The sequence below is a fragment of the Myotis daubentonii genome, chromosome 4 (genome assembly GCF_963259705.1).
Source record: "Myotis daubentonii chromosome 4, mMyoDau2.1, whole genome shotgun sequence".
NCBI classification, from domain to species: domain Eukaryota; kingdom Metazoa; phylum Chordata; class Mammalia; order Chiroptera; family Vespertilionidae; genus Myotis; species Myotis daubentonii.
The window spans coordinates 48268359-48286042 of NC_081843.1; the positions used below are offsets into that span (position 1 = coordinate 48268359).

The 17684-nt window shown below is 37.1% G+C and overlaps 1 protein-coding gene across 5 annotated transcripts in view; it reads left to right on the forward strand.

Annotated features, from left to right (window-relative positions):
- Window positions 1-17684, forward strand: part of PGGT1B (protein geranylgeranyltransferase type I subunit beta) — a 42172-nt gene that overhangs the window by 4439 nt on the left and 20049 nt on the right. For 4 of the 5 annotated variants that reach the window (XM_059693849.1, XM_059693850.1, XM_059693851.1 and 1 more), the window contains exons 2-5: window positions 5141-5259; window positions 10974-11041; window positions 12699-12850; window positions 15240-15372. In XM_059693849.1, coding sequence (XP_059549832.1) covers window positions 5141-5259; window positions 10974-11041; window positions 12699-12850; window positions 15240-15372 — 472 coding nt within the window. Of the gene's footprint in view, window positions 1-5140; window positions 5264-10973; window positions 11042-12698; window positions 12851-15239; window positions 15373-17684 lie in introns of all 5 variants that reach the window. The other variant, XM_059693848.1, reaches the window with a different exon arrangement.

The following is a 17684-nucleotide window of genomic DNA, read 5'->3' on the forward strand; positions in this document are numbered from 1 at the left end:
TTGCTGTGCAGAAGCTTTTTATTTTGATGTAGTCCCATTTGTTCATTTTTTCTTTAGTTTCAAGTGCCCTAGGAGCTGTATCAGTGAAGAAATTGCTTCGGCATATGTCTGAGATTTTCTTGCCTTTGGATTCTCCTAGAATTTTTATGGTATCCTGTCGAACATTTAAGTCCTTTATCCACTTTGAGTTTATTTTTGTGTATGGTGTAAGTTGGTGGTCTAGTTTCATTTTCTTGCATATATCTGTCCAATTTTCCCAGCACCATTTATTGAAGAGACTATCTTGGCTCCATTGTATGTTCTTGCCTCCTTTGTCAAATATTAATTGAGCATATTGGTTCGGGCCGATTTCTGGGCTCTCTATTCTATTCCATTGATCTATATGCCTATTCTTGTGCCAGTACCAGGCAGTTTTGAGAACAGTGGCTTTGTAATACAACTTGATATCTGGTATTGAGATCCCACCTACTTTGTTCTTTTTCAGGATTGCTGCAGCTATTCGGGGTCTTTTTTTATTCCAGATGAATTTTTGGAAAGTTCGTTCTAGATCTCTGAAGTAATAATACATTTAAGATAATGTGTACAACCCTGGCTGGTGTGGCTCAGTTGATTGGGCGTCCCGTGCACCGAAACATTGCTGGTTCAAGGCAGCCAATGTTTCTCTCTCTCCTCCTCTCTCTCTCTCTCTCTCTCTAAAAATCAATAAAAATATATATTTTTTAAAAAACAATCTGTACATATAAGTTTTTGTAGTGATTTTTTAAAAGTTTTCAGTTTTTCTGTTTCCTGACTTACAGTCTTTTCTTAGTTTAGCATTAAGTCCTTTTGTGGTGTACATGATTCATACTGACTTTAAGATACTTGTGGAGAAGCTCCAGTCTTTTTAAGCAAAGGTGATTGGTCACAAAATTTCTACTGATACTAGAGTTTTAAAATAAAACAGTGTGTTGACAAAGACATTATTCTTTCCAGTACTGCAGTTCAATTCCACAGACATTTATTGAGTGCCTATGTGTGCCTGGGTATGGGGATATGGTAGTAAACCAGTGATTCAGGTGTTCCTGTGTTTATTCCGTTTTACTGATAGAGATAAAACAGTTGACTCTAAAAAAGGCTAATATTGGACCTACCATATAGATGCTTATTTTCTGACCCGCCATTTTGGCAAAATCATTTCATTTCCCTTTTTCCTTTCGTTGACAAATAAGAATAAATAATTTTTACTTTTCTAGTAATAATTGCTCTATGAAAATTCAAATGTATATTGTTTGTTGTTTTACCTGAGGTTTTTCTTTTATATTAGCTTCTGAAAAGTAGTTACTAGTCAACTAAAGTGGATATTAAATCTTGGATTGTGAGCTTTGTTTTTAAGCCTGAAAATTTTGAGATCATTTATGCTCCACTGGTGAAGTGATTTGATATAGGGACAAAAAAATGTTACTTTTTCATTCATGTAAGATATACCTTTTATATGTATTGTTCAGAGTAGAAGAGGCAGGAAGACTTGGCTTGCTTTGGCTTTTCATACTACATACTCAGAGTTCAATTTTAGGAAAAAGAAAGAATAGAGAAACGTCCTCCAAAGAAATAATAAAATAAAAATAACCTCATTGGCCTGATTTTAGGTACACACATGACAAGATTACCTCTCTGTATACCTGCAACAGGGCAGGTTGCACAGCAATCTATACTCCAAGCAACAGTCATCTGGTCAACATAAAATCCTACGTTATTTCTCCCAGAGGTCTGCAGCCCAAAATTCCTTTCTATTTCCTGTGGCCTGTTTAATTTTCTTCCTCTCAGAGTTTTAGGACTACTTGAGAACTCTGGCATGGTCAGAAATCCTTTTAGGAATACTTTCCTAATCTATTTTAGGGGAGGCCCAGATGACTCTTGGTCCTGTCTGCCAGCCACTACTGAGCACTTCATTTTATAAACATAAGCTTTGCTCTGTAGCTGTTAATTCTATAAACCATAGTCTCAACTGCTATGAAATGAAAATGCTGGACTTTTAGAAGCCTTTAATAATTAAGCATGCAAGATTTTAAAATAGGGTACCACTAGATGACTGATTTCTGGTATTTGTCTCCATTTCCAAGAGCAAGTAAAATGCAAAACAGATCATTCAGGTAACACTTATAAACATAACAGGATGACTTTAAATCAGGGTTTCTCAACCTCAGCACTGTTGACATTTTTGACCAGATACTTACTTACTTATTTATTTTTAATCCTCATGGGAGGACATGCTCATTGATTTCTAAAAAGAGGGGAAAGGGGAGGAGGAGGAGGGGAGACAGACAGACAGACAAACAGACACATGGATGTGAAAGAGAAATATTCCTAAAGGTGCCTGACTGAGGACTAGGGATCAAACCTGCAATCTAGGTTTGTGCTCTGACCAGGAATGGAACCCGAGGCCCAAGACCTTTCAGTGTACCAGATGACACTCCTACCAACTGAGCCACACCAGCCAGGGCTCCACCAGATATTTCTTTGTTTAATGAGGCTCACCTGTAAACCATAGGCCATTTAGCAGCATCCCTGGCCTTTACCGACTGGATGCCAGTAGCACCTTCCCCTCTCTGTGAGAACTAAAAATCTTCAGAATGTTCCCCTGGGGAGTAATATTGCTGCCAGTGGAGAACCTCAGCTATGGGAAAGCCTGGCTGGCTGCACATTAGATTCACCTGGGAAGGTTTTTTCTTTTGTTTTGTTTTTTTAAATACCAGGTTCCCAATTTTCTCCCAGAATTTCTGATTTTATTGTCATAGAGTAGGGTCCAGGCCTCTCTAGGTTTGTTTGTGGTGTTTTAGTTGCTTGTTTTTAAACTGATTGTAATGTACAGCCAGATTCAAGAAACACCCCTGTGAAGAACACCACACTGCCACCCAGAATTCCTGACTAGTTTTAATTGGTTATATAGCATTGCATTGAAATCTTAAGCAAACTGCTTTAATGATTTGAATTTCATTACCTTGTGCTAGAAATTTTAAGAGATGGACTGTGTTATTTCTCAAGTTCTTAACTGAGTAAAGAATACCAGCATATTTTAATAGCTCTTTTGATATGTTTTCTTAGTATGTATTTTTACTATACTAATTGGAAGGTGTTTATTTTATTCAGCCTCAACAGATTGTTATCAACAATCTCATGTTGTTCTCCATTTTTATTTCTGTCTTCCTTTTGCTTTTTTTCTATAATAATGCTTTAATAGCTAAATTATTGTATGTTTAATTTTATCTGATTGTGATAATTCATTTTCTGGATTGTAGTAAAACTGAAACCCCTGTGAGAGCTCTCCAGGAGGGTTAGATGTAGTATTGCAGGTCTTTTATTTGTTAGTTAATTCAATAGACATTTGCATTCATACCACGAATAAGGCAGACCTTATCTTGTGAAATATATTTATTACCAAGAGCAGTGATTTTCAAACTTGGCTACAACTAGGTAGAAGCCTTTCTCAAGTTTATAGTACCATTTTGTTTTAGAGAAGAGCTGTTCCCTGGGGGAGAAAGGTTGCCAACCCAAATCTGGATAAAAGGCTGTAACAGGAGACTGTGATTGTAGTCATTGATACTCCTATCCCTTCAAAACAGAGAAAATACCAATAATAGTATCTTCCATTTATTGAGCGCTTGCTTATGGGTAGGTAAGCACAGTAACTATGTGAGGTGTAAGACATTTACAGATAAGGACTTAGAAAGGATTTAGAAAAGGTTAGGTAACCTCCCCAGGTTATATATGGCTGTAAATTGATTGGCCATCCTAGGATTTGAACCTAACTCATTTGACTACGAAATCTGAGCTCTCAGTTACAGCTTCCCATATGAAGGTGTTCCAGGAACCCCCTGTATTTAATCCTGATCTTAACCAGATGAATCACCTCCCTAATGAAGGTGGATCTGCAGTGGGTTGTTAGAATTAAATTCAGATAGTGTATGAGAAATTTCTAGTTTAGTGTCTAATATGCAGTAATAGTAATCTCAATAATGTAAGTTTCCCAAAATTTATTGTTCTTAAGTGTACCAATATCTTTTTCGTGTTAGTTTTTGCCCTTAATCCCTTTTGATTGGGATTAAGTTCCTCTTTGGTTTATCCTCCCGTTAGCTAATGGATGCCAGCTTTTTTCAACCAGGGATCAGAGAGAACATTACAATCTAAAAAAAACCAAAACTGATTATTTTCCCATTTCTCCTCAAGTTGGTAATACCATTCTAGATAATACCATTCTAGATACATAGGGAAGAAGTCAATATATACAATAGGTACCTTATGCATTGAGGTTGAATTCTCTTTTGGAATCTCTGTTAACAAAGATTCCAATGGCTCAAGTGGCTCTGTTATAAGATTTCAGACCAGATAATTTGAAGTATTAATTTATCCATATTAGTCATAAGAAAAACTAGAATATGGGAGTGGCATAACCATGCTCAATCAAACAGCATTGTAAAATGCATCTCAACATGAAAGGAATTATATATAACAAGCTCTTTATGTGAAAAGCAATCACTAAGGTAGTGTTTTTATATGAAAGTTAAGGTTTAGGTTTCTGATTTAGTACACAATCTTGGAATGAGTGCTGTCTTATAGTTTTTCATTCCATCAAAGAATGATCTCTTTGGGAGAATGGATTTGAAATGCATTTGTATTTTTTAAAGTTTTTTTCTAAGAGGTGACATTATTTGTAAACAAATTTGAATAAAAATTGATTTATTCTAACATTTTTTAAGATTTAAGCAGCGGCGATAAGCATAATTACTTTTGGCAAATTAGTAAAAATTGAGATTTTTATATATTTTTCCAGGCTTTTGACTTTATTTGTACTGAACAAGTGTGGGAAATTCTCTTTTTTAAGTCTACTTTTAGCCTTCAGTATATTACCAATATACTGGCTTCAATAAATTCAGATGAGTGGGGTTAGTTTTTAACCCCACAATATCCCTTTTTTAAAAATTGAAGCAGAGGTTTGATTGATATTACTAAATTATGAGAATATATTGGGGGGGGTTTTACTTTTGCAAGATGTGAGGTTTGTTTAAATTATTGGAAAATTAGAATGAATTTATTATGTTTTTGAATCAGGAAGACTTCAGTGGTTCCTTAGTAAAGATGGAATCTTACTTTTTTTTTCTTTTAGGTTGACAATTGCATTTTTTGCGCTCTCTGGGCTGGATATGTTGGATTCCTTAGATGTGGTGAACAAAGATGACATAATAGAGTGGATTTACTCCCTGCAGGTCCTTCCCACAGAAGACAGTGAGTGAGTTTTTAGCATTTTATTTTTAGTGTGACTAGTTGCACCTGGCATTACATGTGTTGTTGGATTGGCATATCTTTATATTTATTTATAAACTATTAATATATTTTATTCATCTATGTTTTTATTGTAATGCAACACTCCATTCTGTTCAAGTATAACACTTAACGAGTCTAATATTTACTCTTTTGGGAGAATAATTTAGAGTTGTCTGGGATTAAAAGATTCACAGTTGTGGTACCATCCTGTGTTGTGCACTTCCACATTGATGACTGCTTGTTGATTATTTGTATTTGATATTGGCAGAAATTATTTAAGATTTTATAATTTTCGAAAACATTGTCAAATACTTTATTAAATTTGATCTGCCCGTCCCAAAAGAGGAAAATGAGAGGTGGAGTGATTAACCAGTTAACTGCCACGATATTTTGAATTTAATTTAAAAAGGTCCACTGCTTGCATCTATAGACGCTTATGGTGTACAAATGGTTACAGAGGCCACATACATGTTAAATAGTAGAGCCAGCATGAAATCCCAGGCTTCTGACTCAGAGTCCCAATGCTGCTTTGAAGTATATATATATAAATAGGTCCCTAGTGGAGACTGCCATGTATGGCACTCAAGTACATTGTGAATAATTAATCAAAATTAACCCTGACCTTCCACTTAACTCCAGAGTTGTAAAGAAAGACTGTAGTGGTATCCTAGTAATTCGTGTGTGTTCAGACCATTGGAGGCTTGGGACCCTTCTTATCAACCTGTGCAAGTATTTAAGAAACACAAGGGATCAGGCTGGGAATTGTGTGCTCCTTTCTCTGATCAGGGGCACAACTAGAGAATTTTAAGCTAGTATAGAGCAAGGGATATTATAGTTCATCATTTTACAAATGAGCATATTAAGTTCCAGAGAGATTAGTCATTTGTCCACAATATTATAGCTAGTTAAGACTAGAGGCAAAATTAGAATACAGTTTTCTGTTTTCTAGTCCTTTGTTATTTTCATTACTGGTATCTGTCCGTTAATAGATCTCATAAAATATTACGATTGTTTGGGAATGTAGATAAGGTGGTTTAATATTAAAAGGTAAATTGCTTAATGATTTTATTTTTAGTAGATTTTTCAGTCAGATCGTTGCCTTTTATTTTTTTAAAAATTTTTTAATCCTCACCCAAGGATATTTTTCCATTGATTTTTTAAAGCGAGTAGAAGGGAGAGGTAGAGGCAAAGAGAGAGAAACATCGATGTGAGAAAGACACATCGATTGGTTGCTTCCCGCACGGAATTGAGCTTGCAACTGAGGTAAGTGCCCTTGACTAGAATCCAGCCGAGGACCCTTCAGCCTGAGGGCTGATGCTCTGTCCACTGAGCCAAGCTGGCGAGGGCAGATTGTTGCCTTTTTAAAATAATATGCTTAAAATATAAATATAATTTCTGTGGCTAACTCGAGCACGTTGCAAGTTTAAAAAATTGTAGAGCACCTTTTTGGAAGCACTGTGATCAAGAGTTTATTGCAAAGATCCCACAGTGGTTGGTTTATGGTCCAAACTGTCCCTAGTCATAGTGTCCGATGGGCCACACCACAAATCTTTTCATGGTCCAACTGTAATTCTCAATTTACTATTTTGTTGGATGAAACACTGTTAAATCTCTAATTTCTAGGAAAGAAAGTCTTTCACCTGTCTTTTCTTTAATTGGTCTAGGTCCGATTCTAAAACTAATCTGTGGAATTTAGAAAATAGGTATTTACAAAAACATTTTTAAGCTATTGAATATTACATTTGCCTTGTCTGTATCTCTCTTGAGATCCTAAAAAAGGTTGTATAAGGTGTGTCCTTTTACTAGAAAACCTCATGTTTCTTGAGACATGTGAAGAATTATTTCCATAGTCATAAAATATAAATGTCAAATTTTACATAAAAATTGTCATATTCTTCACTTGAATTCTGGTTGCTTAGTGCAAAAACCTAACTTTTAAAATAGGGATTAGAAAGTTAGGAAAATGACCAAATCACTTTTGAATTATATTTAAGTGGCATGACCACCATTAATAGTGTCATGGAGCCCTAACTGGTTTTGCTCAGTGGATAGAGCGTCGGCCTGCAGACTGAAGGGTCCCAGGTTCGGTTCTGGTCAAGGGCATGTACCTTGGTTGCAGGCACATCCCCAGTAGGGAGTGTGCAGTAGGCAGCTGATTGATGTTTCTCTCATCAATGTTTCTAACTCTATCCCTCTCGACCTCCCTTCCTCTCTATAAAAAAATCAATAAAATATATATTTTTAAAAAAATAGTGTCATGGAATTGTTTTTTCTTTTTTTATATGATTGTCCAGGCCCAATTCTCGGGGCTTTGATGTGGGCTTGGGTTAGAACCTAAGAAGCATCTATTTTTTTTGAAGCTATACAATTGAGTCTGTTAGGCAGCCAGACCTTTCATTTTGCTTTGCCACTACTGAATAGGAACACTAGATGGTGCCATTTAATAATCTCCAAAGAATTTTAAACTATGCCCTGAGTATGCATCCAGTTGTAAATTTGGAATAAATGGGAAGTTTATACTTAACATTTGCTTAGTAACAAAAAAGGACCTAGTATCCTAACTTGCCATCATCCAGTGTCTATTTTGTTTATTCTCTTCTGAGCTTTGATGATAAGTACCATTTGTTTAATTATTTTTATATTTTCTCTTGGCAGTATATATTTCTCCATGTTGCTACATAGTTCCCCCTAATTATTACTTTAATAGGAGTATAGTATTCCTTTGAGTATATACAGTCTATTATCTTTGACCTGTCCAACAATCCCTGTGTGATACACAGTAAGAATGGAGAACCACTGATCTGGTGATCCTACACCATGGTAGAGCCATAAAGTCAAACTAGTTTATTTTGTTACATGAAAGCAGTTTAGATAGCAGTATATCATAAAAATCCAGATTACTTTAGAAAATGAAATCAAGTAGATGGAAAGAAGCAGCAGCAAAAATGGGAATATGTACATGCATGTAATGTGTATATGTGAGCTTATGTGTGAGCATGTAGAGAGATGTTATTATAGATGTATTAATAGAGAACATAAGTGTCTAGCTATCGACTATAAGGAAAAACAATCCCCTCATTTGTGTGCCTGCACATGAAAGACAATTATTATGCTACAAAACTAGCTCCTGCCTGATGACTGGGTCATATCTCAGAGAAAAACTTAAAGTTTTACTATTAAATTCATAGTAGACACCAACTATCTGCCAAGCATTGTAAAGACACTACAATTGGAGTCTTTTAAAAAACAAAAAGTTATAAACCAGTAAAATGTAAAACTTTTGAGAGTATTTATTTATTCTAAATTTTCACCATTATAATACTGCAGCAAGTGTTTCTGTGCACATGATGTATTATTACTGGATTGAAGGGGATATGAGCATTTTTATGGGTCCTTATATACTGGCACGTCTTAAGTGCTTACCAATTTAAAAGTCTTCAGCAAGGATAAGAGAACCATGTTCATCAAAATTATTGTCACCATTAGATAAAATTTTTTTTATTTTTTGTTAATGGGAAAAGATGCTTGGTGGAGAGTTTTAAATTTGTGGGTAAGGTTTCCTAAATTGTTCAAAGAATTAATGTATAAGATACTATTCTATGTATTTTAGGGGATATAAAGCTGAATAGAGAATAGTATCTGATTTAAAGAATAGAATAGTAAAAACCAGTTATTATGAATTAGTCATGTACCAGTCATAAGAGATATGAAGCTGGTTTCCTCAGATCAGAGCCCATTTTTACATCAACTTGATTTTTTATTAGCTCTACATGTCCAGCCTGTTGATACTACATTCCTACCTGATATGTATACCATGCTGATTTTCTAATAGCTATCAAAACTATAATTATTTTCTTATTGTGGGTGTGACCATTTTTTAATTTTTTAAAAAATTTACTTTATTCCAATTTTATTGAGATATGGGTACAACTGCTGATTTTGATGCATGTATATGTTACAAAATGATTACTACATAAGGTTAGTTAATACCTCTATCCCGTCACATAATTACCTTTTTTTATGTCTGTGTGGCAATAACACTTAAGACCTCTCTTAACTTTCAAATATACGGTACAGTACTGTTAACTATAGTCATCAGGCTGTGTATTAGATCCCTCGAACTTGTCTTACAAGTTTGTATGCTTTGGCCAACATCTCCCTACTTCTCCTTAACTCGCCTCCCCGTCTCCCCTCCCCCCCCCCCCCCGCCACACCCACACACGCACACACACACATACACACAGTCCCTGAAAACCACTATCTACTATTTCTACGATTTCAGCTTTTTTATATTTCACATATAAGTGAGAACAGTATTTGTCTTTCTCTAAATTGTTTCACTTAGCACAATGCCCTCAAGACCCATCCATATTAATGCAAAAGGCAGGATTTCCTTCTTTTTGATGACTTAATAATAGTCCTCTGCGCAAGTGTGTGTGTGTGTGTGTGTGTGTGTGTGTGTGTGTAGAGAGAGAGACATTTTCTTTATCCATTTATCTGTTAATGGATTTTTAGATCAGTTATTGTGAATAATGCTGCAGTGAACATGAGAGTACATATACTGTATCTTGTTGAGATAATGATGTCATTTTTTTTTGGCTATATACCCAAAAGTAGAATTGCTGGATCATATAGTAATTCTATTTTTAAATTTTTTTAGGAACCTTCATATTGTTTTCTATAGTGGCAGTACCACTTTACATTCCCACCAATGACAGTGAACAAGAGTTCTGTTTTTATGAATGTAACTATATTCTTAAGTTCCCAATTATATTCCATTGATACCTTGAAATATGAAAAATTTTAGATAGAAAAAAATTGTATGAGTAAACATTTTGAATGAGTAGAGAGAGACTAATTGCCAACTTATAGTGTTCTATATACTTCAAAGAAAAGTGGGTTATTAGACTCAGAATGAGGTCTGTCTAATACTAAAATAAAAAGCACATATATTTTCTGTGACCTGATCAGTTTATATCTTTAGCTTGCTCCTCTGTACAGAGCAATGAGTTAAAGTAAAGACACTGGATGGGAAGTTGGGATTCTAGATCAGGGGTCCTCAAACTTTTTAAACAGGGGGCCAGTTCACTGTCCCTCAGACCGTTGGAGGGCAGGACTATAGTTTAAAAAAAACAAACTATGAACAATTTCCTATGCACACTGCACATATCTTATTTTGAAGTAAAAAAACAAAACGGGAACAAGTACAATATTTGTATTTGCATGTGGCCCGCGGCCCATAGTTTGAGGACCCCTGTTCTAGATCCTTTTGTGTTACTAACCAACAGTTACATTGAACATGTCACTTCTGGGTTTCTGCTTTCAGTTCTGTAGAATGAGGGATTGAATATGTTGATCACATGAAAAATGGTCAAATAGGTAAAGTAGAAAAGCATTTTGTAATATTGAGGGGGGTTGTAAACTAAAGGCACATGGTAGAAAATCATTATTTCATCCTGACTGGTTTGGAAATTAAATGAGGAAATTTCTATAAAGTACCTAGGAGAAACCTGGCACATAGTAAGCATTCAGCATTAGCTAGCATGAAAATGGAGATAGTGACAAAGCTTTGGTACTAAAATAGTCTCTTTCTGAATGATTGTGTAATTGAACTGGTTTAGCATCTGTACAAAAGTAAGGGATAATTTAAATAAGTCTAACTTTTTATTTTCTAGGGTCAAATCTAAATCGCTGTGGTTTCCGAGGCTCTTCATACCTGGGTATTCCATTCAATCCATCAAAGGTCAGTTCTGTTTGGGTCAAGAGGATAGAGAGAGGAGGTGGGGAGATTTTAGTGAGAAAGAATACTAAGCCAGGATACAGAAAGAACCAAGCTTCCCAGTTTCAATATGGCTGAAAACTGTCTAATCCTTCCTATATAATAATAGGCTAATATGTAAATTGACCGAACAGTGGAATGACCAGTCGCTATGACACGCACTGACCACCAGGGAGCATATGCTCAACATAGGAGCTGCCCCCTGGTTGTCAGTGTGCTCCCACGGGGGGGTGGGGAGGGGGGGGGGTTGGGCCTAAGCTGTCAGTTGGACATCCCCTTAGGCCTCCTAGACTGCAAGAGGGTGCAGGTTGTGCTGAGAGACTCCCCGCCTCCCCCAAGTGCACAAATTTCCTGCATGGGCCTCTAGTAATGTATATTATAAACTGAACTCTTTTTTTTTTTTAATATATTTTATTGATTTCAGAGAGGAAGGGAGAGAGAGAGAGAGAAACATCAGTGATGAGAGAGAATCATTGATCAGCTGCCTCCTACACACCCCACACTGGGGATCGAGTCCACAACCCGGGCATGTGCCCTTGACCAGAATCGAACCCGGGACTTTTCAGGCCACAAGCTGACACTCTATCCACTGACCCAAACCAATGAGGGCATGAACTGAATTCTTTAAGGGAAAGCTATGCCCACCTTACTTACTGGAAGAATGTACAATATATATACACTGAGATTCCTATTGTCACAAAAATTTTCTCTCTCACTGTTTTTTTTGTGTGTTAATTATTAGTGATTCCCTGGAGAAAATGAAAATAAAGCACTCAAGTGCTGGATACTTGCTCTCTAAGAAGCCCATGAACTTGTATGTGTAGAGAAGGATTTTATATTTGGTTCTCATTTCTTAGTAATAAAAGAAAAACTCGTTTACTAGGGCAGTAATTAAAGACCTAAGCACTGATGAATATGTTGACCTTTGTGGCAATAGGCAAAATATCCTCAGCATTATAGCCATAGGCTTTGGTACCAGCACATGCAGGTGTAGAAAGCAGTGAGTCCTAACAAAGTGAAAGCTTTTTTTTCTTCAAAGAAGCAGACCCAGCACAGGCTTTTTAGATGTTTCATCTGTGCACAAAATACCAGTATTTTTCTACATGAGGGAGCATAGCAAAACATCATTTTGTCAAAAGGGGTTTCGCAAAATAGAAACTATTTTCTTGCTCCTATAATGGTTACAAGTTAGTATCTGGCTACATTGAGTATGCTAAGGTTTATATCCAGTTTCAATCTGAAGATAAATGGCATGCTGCAAGTTTTGCTATCATCTGCTTCAAAATTTTGGGGAAAAATAGCAGTGATTTTGGAGAAGATGACATAATTTGATAGAGGCACCACTTCAACTTTTTTCCTCTGCCTTTAGCCATAGACTACTTGCCTATGTCACAGTCATGAATTTGCCAAGGTGTCTCCAACCATGTGTGCCCATTGCTTTTAGCAGGGATTCTGAAAACAAAGGATTCATAAACTGAATATATATAAAGTTGTTTGCTTTTTTCAATCAGATGTCTATACAAATTAGTATAGACATTTAATTTTACCTATTTACTGAAATTGTTTAATGAAATAAGTTTTTATTTCATTTTACTAATTAACATATTTATTTTTAATTCAGAATCCTGGAACAGCTCATCCTTATGACAGTGGCCACATAGCAATGACCTACACTGGTCTTTCATGCTTGGTTATTCTTGGAGACGATCTAAGCCGAGTAAATAAAGAAGCTTGCTTAGCAGGCTTGAGAGCTCTTCAGCTGGAAGATGGAAGGTATGGGTCATTCTTTTTTATTTATTTATTTTTTTAAAGGAAAGTCTTTCGAAACTAAAGAAAATGAATATAATATTATACTAGAACTTTATAGTTTATCACAAATTATTATTAGTCTGAACTTTTATTCCTTAAGACTGTGATAGGAGTAGAAAGGGATGAGCATTGAATATTCTAGTGTAGGTAGTTTTCTTGACATTTTTAAAGGATAGAAAAAGAAGTTAATGAGTTCATTAATATTTGATGGTTTGTGTGGTTTATCTAACTAAAGAAGAGTTTTCCTAGAGTTTTACGGTGAAACTTCTTTCAGCCCAGGAAGTGATAAAGTAGTAGCTATACTATCTAAATCAGGGGTCCTCAAACTACGGGCCGCGGGCCACATGCAAATACAAATACTGTATTTGTTACCATTTTTGTTTTTTACTTCAAAATAAGATATGTGCAGTGTGCATAGGAATTTGTTCATAGTTTTTTTTTAAACTATAGTCCTGCCCTCCAACGGTCTGAGGGACAGTGAACTGGCCCCCTGTTTAAAAAGTTTGAGTACCCCTGATCTAAACAAAAGACTTTACAAACAATTGCTGCTGTGTTGTTATTTCTCTGTCCCATCTACTACTATCTCTATTTTCCTGTCAGTATTTTTAAAATGCAGCTCTTGATGAGGGGAAAATTAATGTCAACATATAACATAAATTGACATTAGTTGGAAATACTATAATACTAAACATTTGTGTCATCAGGTACATGTGACTAATTTCTCAATACTTCCGCACAGTCTGTTTACTGCTACCTTATCCTTATCTATATATATAAAAGCCTAAGTGACCGTTCTACCATCCAACCAGTAGCTATGACGTGCACTGACCACCAGGGGGCAGACGCTCAATGCAGGAGCTGCCAAGCTGTGGTGATTTGGCAGCTGTGGTTCTCGGGTGATGCACCCAGAACCAGAGAGGAGGGAACCTGATTCCGGGGTGCATCACCTGAGACCCGCCCTCTCGCAATCCAGGACCCCTCGGGGGATGTTGGAGAGCTGGTTTCGGCCCAATCCCTGCAGGCCAGGCCAAGGGACCTCACCAGTGCATGAATCCGTGCACTGGGCCTCTAGTGTATAAATAAAGGAATAGATAAGAGACAGGCGATTACCTCTCTAAAACTAATTAAATAGATAAAAATTAAGTTAAAATACCATGATCAATAAACTACTGATTGTGTGTGTATATATATATCAACACTAATAAAAGAGAAAAATGGTAATTGGCGTACGAGCTACCCTTTTCATTGGCTAATCAGGGCTATATGCAAATTAACTGCCAACTAAGATTGGCAGTTAACTGCCAACTAAGATTGGCAGTTAACTGCCAACAAGATGGCAGTTAATTTGCATACGTAGGCACAATGCAGGGAAGCGAAAGGGAAAGCAGGAAGAAGCCCCCTGCCACTGACAGTGATCAGAAACCCAGGGGGGAGCTAAGAGCTGGGGGGCAGGGCAAAGGCGGCCCTGGGGCTGCCTTTGTCCTGCCCCCCAGCCATGACCGGAGAATCAGGTGCCTTTTCCACCCTGGCCAGTGATAGCAGGAAGTAGGGGTGGAGCCAGCGATGGGAGCTGGGCACGGTTGAAGCTGGCAGTCCCACGAGCTAGGGGTCCCTTGCCTGGGCCTAAAGCGAAGCCCACGATCGCGGGGCCGCTGCAACTGCGGGTCCCCGCTGCCCAGGCCAGACGCCTCAGCCAGAGGAGTCAGGCCTGGGCAAGGGGCCGATCCTGTGATTGGAGGGTGATGGGGGTCAACGCCTGAGGGCTCCCAGTATGTGAGAGGGGGCAGGCTGGGCTGAGGGACACTCCCCCCCCCCCCCCCCCACACACACACACACACACACCCAGTGCACGAATTTCGTGCACCGGGCCCCTAGCACACACACACACACACACACACACACACACACACACTGTAGTTAGAAGAAATTCCACATAGCAAAACTTGGGTTTGGGAATTTCTTACTACCCAATAGGTTCCAGGTTTTACCTGCTACTTTTTATTGCCATTAATTCTCTACCATAGTGTGCCATAGCTGTTTCTGGCTGAGAGCAACTTACTCTGGCTGGTGGCATCTGGGAGGAATAACTGTGGTAGTATGTAAAACTACCCAGAAATCAGAACTTTGGAGTAATGATGTAGAGATAGTTTTATATTCAAGTTAATAGACCTATTCTTTATTGAACAATACAAGTAGTAGGTGGTTTTTCAATCTGTTTTTAGATTTTTAAATCCTATTTGTGATAGATTTTTCTGTGACTAAAGATGTGAAGTAGGTGTTTCTAATTCCCCTGCAAAAAAATAAATAAAATTTATTGTACAATGTTAATAGTAAATCTTATTATTGTTTTCAGTTTTTGTGCAGTACCTGAAGGCAGTGAAAATGACATGCGATTTGTGTACTGTGCTTCCTGTATTTGCTATATGCTCAACAATTGGTCTGGCATGGATATGAAAAAAGCCATCAACTATATTAGGAGAAGTATGGTGAGTTGTGTGGCTAAATTGACGTTTTAAAATATGTTTTTATTAATTTTAGAGAGAGAGGAAGGGAGATAGAGAGAAAGAGAAACATCGATGACAGAGAAACATCAATTGGCTGCCTCCTGCACATCTCCTACTGGTGATTGAGCCCACAACCAGGCCATGTGTCTGACTGGGAATCAAACTGGGTACCTCTTGGTGCATGGGATGACACTCAACCAACTGAGCCATGCCTGCCAGGACTAAATTGACTTTTTAAAATGTTGTTATTGTTGGTATATTGGGGCTATTGTATGCCTCATCTCTTCCAACAAGAGTTTGGAAATAAGGGTAATAAGATTGCTTTCTGGGTATGTCATATATTAGACCAGTCATATAGAAATAGTCTTCAAGGACAGATTTTCTCCTTGACCATTAAAATTAAAATGTGATCTAATTGTACCTAAAGAAACTATGTATTGCCCTAGCCGGCTTGGCTCAGTGGATAAAGTGTCAACCTGCGGACCGAAGGGTTCTGGGTTCGATTCCGGCCAAGGGCACATACATGCCTGGGTTGCAGGCTCGATCCCCAGTGGGGGGCAAGCAGAAGGCAGCCAATCAATGATTCTCTCTCATCATTGATGTTTCTATCTCTTTCCCCTCCCTTTCTCTCTGAAATCAATAAAGAAATATTTTTTTAAAAAAAGAAACTATGTATTTTTCAGAAAGAGAATGGTCTGCCTTAGAAGCAGGAAAATAGTAAAATCTCAAAGGCAAATATTAATAGTCCATCCTAGCAGGGACCACTGAGGAGCCTTGGCCAAGCATAATGGGAAATGATGGCATCCTTGGTGAGATGATTCCTATATTGCATGTGAGGTCTGAGTTCCTTAAGCCATTTTGACTTGCAAGACCCAAGTATAACAAGATTGACTGGGCTGACAATAAATTTTTTTGATCACTTTTGGTTTCTTAGTAATTTTTTTTTTAATCTAAGGTTTATTTTAAGGAGAATACCAAGTAGATATGTTATTCTTTCACACAATATAATTTAATCTTTTTATTGATAGCTATAAGGAAATCTTAATCTCAGCTAGAATTATTTTTTGTTCTACTTTTTAGCCTCTTATATAAAACTGGATAAATGGAAGTGCTGCTTCCCAGGTTTATTGCTTTCCAAATATTTTGATGCTCAGATTGTCCCAGATTTTGCCAGTGAGAACCCCTTCAGCAAGCTCTTTGCCTTTTTGACATAGCCCCTTCATTCTTTGAGCATCTCTTTGCTTTGACACAAGATATTTCTAGGTTCATCTTTTTCTTTTCCAGCCTCAGCTCTGGACTTAGTCATTTCTGCAAGGAGCCTTGGTTCTTCTTTTTGGAGGGTGGGGTTTAGAAACCAGGATTTGTCCCAATATCAATGTGCTCATTGGTATTAGGATAGTATTGCTTCTAGCCCCTTTCTCAGCAAGCAGAGGTAGGAAATGTATATATGTATGCATATATACACAGACGCTCCCTTAAACACATCTATTTCTATTTCTGTATTTATTTATATATTTAAAACCAGGAGCTTATACTGATACTTCAGATTTCAGTCCAGCATCACAAGATTCATTTTAATCCTCTTTTCATTTGTCAGTGCCCTTCTCTGGCACTGACAGAGCTTCATTATCCAGAATGATTCTTTTTGTTTAGAGCCTGAGGGTATATATTCAGAATATTATATTTCAGAAATACTTAGTTTACTTCTTTTATTTTTCCCCTTTAATATTTTGGTATTTATTGGAGAAACAAGTTTGTTTCAGTTTGGGTTCCTTTTTAGGACATACCCCCTCCCCCATATACACACATACACACACTCTTTATTGATTTTATATACTTAATATGTGAAATATTAACCTCCCCTGGCCAGGTGGCTCAGTTAGTTAGAGCATCTTCCCATATACCAAAGGTTGCAGATTTAATTCCTGGCCAGAGCACATACCTAGGTTGAGGGTTCAGTCCTCAATTGGGGCGGGTATGGGATTATTTAGGATGAGTAAGATTGACCATATTCTTTTTTTTTTTTTTTTTTTTGGTGAGGGATTATGAGTTTATTCAACCATCCGCACACCAGTGGCTGGCCCTGGGTGGCTCCCTGACCATATTCTTACCTCCACTTCCCATCTAAAAGATCAATAAAAACATATCTTTGAGTGAGGATTTTTTTTTAAAAATGAAATATTAACCTGCTTCTGAAAGTCAGAACGATACAAAAATGTATATTCAGAGATTGTAACTCATGAGGACCTCCTGTCCTTTTCATCATCCACTCCCATTTTTAACCACAATGTTTA